Genomic DNA, 7204 nt, shown 5'->3' with positions numbered 1-7204 from the left:
TCAGAATATCCCCCTACCTACTAAACACCTCGATCATGAAGGACACTATGATAAATAACACAAGCCTTTTTTTCTTAGTATTTGTTGCTATCAAGATAAAGCCTATAAAAGAGAGAAGACACATAAGAGAAGTGACTAAAGGCAGATTTGAAAGGGCCACATGGAGAAATGGGACTGAAGCTGCCCACCAGCACTGCCTGATGTAGTGCAGATGCCCCTGTGTCATGACTTGTTTATGCAGAGCTTCACCCTCCCACCTAGCTCTCCTCAAGCCTGTTCTGTAGAATCCCTGCTACGACATTGGCCAACCTGCATTTTCTGTTAAACTCTAATTACTCTGCACTCTTGTAAATTCTTAGGAAATGGGCAAATGCCTTATTGTAAATAACTTTATGAAGACCAAGCAGACTTAAAAATTGGTCTAATAAAGAACTTTCATACAAAAGAATCTAAATAAAAGAGTCCTAAGTAGCATTTAAGATAACCTACATTAAATACTTTAAAAATATAATCTTTTGCATAGAATAAAGTGCAGCGATAGTACAACTATACCATGGTTAAGTGGCATTGCGTACCACAAGAAATGGCTCATTTATGAGCAGTATAAAACTAACTGTTCTCTCTCATGACTGAGACTGTAGCAACTAAAGACATGTCTATTGGGAAGATGACTTTAAAAATATTAGGTGGTTTCATTATGTTTGTAAAGCAAGTACAAACATTTTTTTTTTATTAAAGGAAAACCAAGAGATAAATTTTACAAGTCAGTTTTCTCTTGCTATTTCTTTGAAAGATGAAAATGCCTTTCTTTTAGAATCCAAATGAAAAATAAATCCCCATTTGGCATCTGTTTTTTGAAGAACAAAACAGAAAATAAAACAAAGCCAACTCAGAAACCTTGTAAATGTGCAAGCCTTATCTGTTCTATAAACATTGGATGTTTATAGGATTATAATTCCTCATTCTTTTCTAACTTTTGTACTGCAATCTCTCTGACAATTGAGCGCAGAACAGGATTAAATAAATCTGGAAGAAGGATAAAGAAAGGGTCTAAGAAGGGGAAAATCAGGAATTTTAGGAAAATTAAAGCAAAAGGCCTATTGTCCACTTCTGATAGGAAGGAAGCAACTTTTAAATAACTTTCTACTTCTCATGTTTGCATGCCTACATATAGCTAATCAGTTGTTAAAACACCTTAAACTTTGGTTTTTAAGAAAAATCAGCTTATTTTATTTGACATAGCTTGGCACTACAATTTGGCAAATTGAGATATTTTAAATAAATAAGAATAAATATTGTATATATATTTCAAGATTGCTTGTTTCTGTAATGAATTAGTATCAGTCTTCATTTTGTTTAGTGTCAGATTTCATTTTGTTTAGCTTTTTTCAAGCTTTGCCGCCACTTACGAATGGCAGTTCCAGAACTGCTAGCTACTACACAAAGGGCACCACCCACAGTCCACCAGGTCGGCAAGTGATTGAGAAAAAGAATCTGTAAAATAAAAGCAAACACCACATCCATAGTTTTCATTATGGCTACAGGTCCAGCTTTCTCTATTTGTAATGCTTTTGTGAGAAATATCTGACCCCCTAACCCTAACAGTCCTATTAATATTAGAAGAACCCTATCTCTGCCACACGATGGTAAACTCCATTCATTCATAACAAATAACGCTATGACACATCCAATTAAACCAATGACTGCATAATACCAAATTGACAAAAAATAATGCACAGATTTTCCCACCTTCCTTATTATAACAAAAGTCGAAGCTCCAGATACTGTGCTTGTAATTGCTGCTATAGTTCCTTTAATGTGGTCTGTGTAACTTCCTTCAATCCCTGTAATGTTTGACCCAAACAGAAACGGTGGTCTGGCAATAAGAACCACTCCAGTGACTGCGAAGAGGGTAAACAGAAGATCCCAAAGACTGTATTTCTCTTTAAGAAAGATCCATGCCAGCAACGATGTAAAAACAGGACTGCTAAAAGTTATAACAGTGGCATCAGCTAGTGGCATGACTTGGAAGGCATAGTAGATAAGGATCATTGCACTAGAGCCAAGGAGTCCTCGGAAGAAAAGAAAAATTCTTTTACCTTTTGGTCCCAAAAACCCTGTTCTGAAAAACAGAAAGGACATATTAACGTCACTAGCTCACATACTTCATGACCAACATTCTAATCACATCTAGATGTACACACCTTCCTAGATTATACATACCTTTCTAGATGAGGAATTTACACCAAATATCAAAAATCTTTAACTGTCCACTCACTCACCAATTTATTCCCGTTACCCCCCTAAAACAAAGAACTGTGTTTTTCTAGCTATTGATTTTTTTGCTTGCAAAAGAACCCAAGAGTACCTTAAGTTACCTGCTATTTCTTAGGAGCATCAGTTTATGGAAGATCGATACATTTGATATCATCCCTGTAGAAACCCCTACAACTCAGGGATTCTAAGGCTTTCCATTTTCTGAACTGTATCAAGGAACTATCTGCTAATGCAAAACAATGCAGTAATGCAGCTGATGTCTAAATTAAAATCATATTGCAGTCTGATCTAAGTGAGTCATAATTCCAAATATATTTTTAAGAAATAACTTAAAGTTTAATTGTTTTCTACACTTACTTGTAGTATATTAAACCCGGAAGAACGAATGCCATTTGGAAAACACATCGAAATGCACTCACTTCCACTGAATGTACATCTTCTATTTTTTTAAGAAATAAAGAGGCCACTGAGAAAAGGAAGGCAGACAGTACGGTGTAAAACAGACCAAGTCCTGGACATGCTTTCTTCTTTGTTCCTGCAACAGATAAACTCCAATTAATAAGGAGCTATTCGAAAACCTCTCAGGTCAGGCCACTCTACATACTGCAGTGCTCCACATATTTGTCACTATTCTTGTGGAAGGGAACAGGGAAAGCAGAAGAAACAAGTGCAAATACTATGTGTATCTACCAGACCTACCTTGAAAATACATTTCACTGACCACCACAGGTCTCCTTTTATTTCTTAAAATGGGGTTAAGAGGTGAACTGTAACGCTTCGGATACAAAACCTCTCACAGGTCTACATGAATTAACAGGTTTTGTTTCTTGTATGCATCAAACTAGTTTGGGTGATTCACTATAGGACTAATGATTCTGACCATCACCCAGGGACCAATAAATAGAGCTAACTGCAAAACACTCCATGGTCAGGTTCCAGAACACAGAAACTTATTACCTTGGTAATCATGATTATTAGCAAATTCACTAAAATTTATCCATAACGAGTTAATTTTCCTTTTTCAAATACACACAAATGCAGGCCCTCACTTTTGTTATACCTCCTGTTTATTTTGCATTTAGGTCTAAATGTGACCTAGATCTACAGGAGTTTAATTTAACTTTTTCATCTTGCTGTAAGAATGCAAATATTTTATTCAAATAAACATAAAATATACAATTTTTTAAAACAGACATTTAAGTGACTAATGTTAAAACATTTCAGGCTTGCTTAAAGTGCTGATATCTATCACAGTTCTGTGAAGACTTCAGTTTCACCTTAGTTTATGAATATTTATCAGATTTTTATCTTCCTAAAGTAGTTTCCCAAGCCTAATGGTTCCTATTCAAGCCTCCTCACTGCCTCAGGCTCTCTTCAGCAACATCCTCTTCCTCATTCCACTTATCTTCTCCACCCTCAACTATTGAAAAATAATTTAAGAAATAAAACAGAGAGTGAACTACTGCTCACCTCAACACCACCTCCAAAGAAACTAGCCTTTTTTGTTATTATTTGCTGCATAAGAACAGGCCTTCCACTGGACCTAGAGGTGACCACTACAGAAGAGAGCCCATGTAAAAATGTGCCTGGGATGTTGACTCACTGTCTCTTTTCTTTCTGTCTGCATAAAACATTGGGAGTAACCTTTTCTTCTACAACACACTGTAAAGATAAGAGTGAGAACTACATGTCCTTGTGGCAGTGTTTTGATAAAAGGGTGCCTCATCCCACACTAATGTGGGAGCCCATGAGCCCTATGAATCCTCTAAACATAATCAGCAGGGCACTACTGCAAGTTGCTTAGCAACTAAGTATCTTTTGGGGGATTTTTGTATTGTTTTGCTTTGGATGTGTTGTTTTTGACTGGGGTTTTTTGTTTTGTTTTGTGGGTTTTTTTTTTAATTAACAAAACTTGTCAGAAGCCATTTTAATTCTCTTTGAGATCGGATCAGCACTCAAGGCTGAGACACTGCATCTTACTACCTAAGAGCTAAGACTGGGCTGATACAATGTGCATGGCATTGGTCCTGGCTTTAACAGTTTTAGAAACCGTGGCCCTACAACTGCAGTCAGAATTTAAAGTAGGTAGAAGGCCTGCTGTTCAAGGAACCCAGCCACACCACAGATGAAAATGAGTGACAGTTTCTACTAGAAATATTTCTATTTAGTAACAGCCATTTACATACAAGTGACTACAAAAACTACCAACAACCAACACTGGATTATGAAATAGTGGATTTTAAAAACAGTCATGAATTACACAATGGCCAAATTCACATAGTCATGTAACAGAACTACAAAATCAACAATGTCTAATATTAAAGCACAAGGAATCAAAGCAGCCTATAACTGAAATGGGAAATCCAAACTCAGGCTGGTTTATGGATCAACACTGCACAAACAAAACTATTAACTTTGATTTCAGGCATGGTAGCTTGCCTGATTACTACAGAATGAAGCCAATCTAAATAATGGAAGTGCTGAAATGGAAAACCAGTCAAATTAAAGAAAACCAAGCTGAAAGGAACTAAGCTTGGTATTGGAAGGAACAAAGACAAACCAGAAAGAACTCATTTTTATAAGCTACCCAATACACCAAGCCTATCAGAAACAATATCTTCTAATACTAGAGTTTAAACTATCAACATCTCATCTTGCCAAAGCATGTGCTCCATGAAATGAGAAAATATTTTATTTCCTTTTTAAAATAAAACGGTACAAGTTCTTCCACCAAAAACAAGAATTGCAATTCTGAGGAATACATATTTCAAAAACACGTCATAAGGAGAAGTTAGGTTACAACAACATTCCCACCCCACAAAATATTAAGCTTCCAAACACTAGCCCGACTCTATCAAACACTCAAGCACACGTCTTCCGTTTTTTAGAAGTGTAGCAGTCTGAAAATAAAGCAGTTTCAAGTAGCGTCCAAGTTCCAAGTCCTCTTTACTGAGTAGTTGCATATTTGAGATTTGGGTTTACCATTTTATTCTCTGGCCACCTCTACTTGAAAGGCTTTCAATCTACCACTCCTGTCAGATGTCTCCCACTGCACACCATCTTCCGTGTAAATTGGTTTTGTTTGCATTTTACTGTCATGCTTTCTTGCAAACAGTTTTTATACTATGCAAAATGCATAGAGTGAAGTAATCCTATATGCATTTTGAGAATAGCAGCAGAGGCTGAAAAGCACTGACTATGGAGAGGGTCAGTAAGATTATCTCAGACCATCAAGAAAGCCAGAAGAGGGCGATTCACTCCTCCCAACATGAGAATCAAAAGAACAGCTCTCTCACAGACTTCAGGAAAGTGCCAGGAGCACAACAGCCTGTGTATGAAGTAATCGTGGTCGTGCACCAAGATCAAGGCACGATTCATGAAGTTCAGCCATTGACTCAATTTACATTTCACTAAATAAGACTACCAAAAAAAAAATTCTTAGTGAACAAGTTTCTCACGATTTCAAATACTGTTTCTTTTCCCAAGGCTGGCCTCAGCAGTGATACCAATGTGAATGTCACTGGTAAAGTACAGTGGATTAAGCAAGGATTAAGATAAAACAGAGTACACTCACACACGTGTGAGTGTATCACAAGATACAAATTACCAAGGAAGTCGTAGCTGCAAGTATATTGACTTATTGAACAGCACTCAATGTCCCTTTCTCAACATAGTTACAGTGCTGGAAGGCATCTCGATTTACCCAAACCTGTCAATTCTTACTTTAAAACTCTGACAACAGGAAACATGGTTTCACCGAGGGATAATCACAGCAGCAGTCCTTGGGGATAGAAGTGAGCAGTGCGCGGCCGGCGAAGCCTGCTCCAGGAGGGGGAGCACCGGGGGCCTGGCCCGAGCCGAGCCCGGCAAACAAGCACAAGGGCCACAGCCTCAAGGAGGTTGTGCCTGCCGCTGCACTCGTCTTCTCTAGCGGCCGGCTTGTCTGGTAAAGTGGAGGGGGGAGGAAGAAGGCTCGCAGGGGTCTCGGTGCTCCCCACCGGACAGCAGATGTGGGACACCGCAGACGGAGACGGCTCGAAGGCAGCAAATCTGAGCCGGGGCCAGCACAGGTGCCAGGCGCCCTCTGCGGCAGCCCGAGCTCACTCCGCGCCCCGCCGCCCGCGTGTAAAGAACCCCGCATGCCCTCGGGGCCGCTTCCTCTTCCTCCGCCACGCTGGCAGTGTCACCCCGAATAGCGGGTAGCCCAACCGGGACGGCGCTATCCCCCCTGCCCCGCTCAACAGTCTCCCCCTCCTCACCAGGTGCCTTGCAGCAGCGCGGCCAAGGCAAGCCCGAACAGCAGCCACAAACACGGCGCTCCTCGGCGCCTGCCGCCTCTATGCCGGCCGCCGGGCACAGGCAAGGCTGCCCCGTACCCGCACCATCCTCCTGACTCAGCGGCACCTCTGGCTCCTTCCCGCCCGCTGCTGAAACGGCGGCGGCCTCGCCGCCCTGACACAGCACCATGAGGACGCCGGACGCCTGCGATGCTACCGGCTTCTCAAGCCGGCAGGCACCTGGCCTCCTGCGCATGCGATGCCACCGCCCAACGCTGCCTGGCTTCCCCCCCCCCCCCTCCCCCGCTCCTTTTCTTCACACGTCCCGCGGGTGTACGGTGCTTCGGGGCTGCACCAGGTCGGGATTTATTTACCCCCACAGTTCTAATTCGGGCTCCTCCTAGAAGCAGTAGGGTTGCCAGTTCCCTTCTCAGGGCAGATAGCTGCCTGAAAGCCCGTAGAGACCCAGACGCTCCTCCGGAAGAGGAGAGAGTGCCACGCCCGTTGCTCCCTGGCGTCCCCTCAGTCCGCGGTGGTCCCTCAAGTGGGACACAGCACGGGCGGCCGAGAGCTCTGCCTGGGAGAGGGTCCTGGGCTGGGAGAAGTGAGGCCGCGGTGCCTCGGGAGAGGGAGCTCTCATCTCGCCGGAG

General features: G+C 41.9%; 1 protein-coding gene across 1 annotated transcript; it reads right to left on the bottom strand.

Moving 5' to 3' along the window:
* Positions 1-1362: 1362 nt before the first annotated feature.
* SLC35G1 (solute carrier family 35 member G1) lies at positions 1363-6810 on the bottom strand. Its single transcript, XM_054382590.1, has 3 exons — positions 6520-6810; positions 2635-2804; positions 1363-2122 (listed from the first exon to the last, which is right to left on the bottom strand). Exons 1-3 carry the CDS (start codon positions 6808-6810, stop codon positions 1363-1365), a joined length of 1221 nt encoding a protein of 406 aa, XP_054238565.1.
* Between the last annotated feature and the right edge of the window lie 394 nt (positions 6811-7204).

The sequence above is a fragment of the Indicator indicator genome, chromosome 7 (genome assembly GCF_027791375.1).
Source record: "Indicator indicator isolate 239-I01 chromosome 7, UM_Iind_1.1, whole genome shotgun sequence".
Lineage (NCBI taxonomy): Eukaryota > Metazoa > Chordata > Aves > Piciformes > Indicatoridae > Indicator > Indicator indicator.
This window is presented reverse-complemented; position numbering and strand designations above follow the sequence as displayed.

Excerpts from the sequence above, each read along its gene's own strand:
- SLC35G1 (XM_054382590.1), bottom strand. The coding sequence starts at position 6,810 with ATGCGCAGGAGGCCAGGTGCCTGCCGGCTTGAGAAGCCGGTAGCATCG. Across the intron at positions 2,805-6,519 it reads CTGGTGAGGAGGGGGAGACT|AAGAAAGCATGTCCAGGACT; the intron begins GTTGAGCGGGGC and ends GCAGGAACAAAG. Across the intron at positions 2,123-2,634 it reads CCGGGTTTAATATACTACAA|AACAGGGTTTTTGGGACCAA; the intron begins GTAAGTGTAGAA and ends TCTGTTTTTCAG.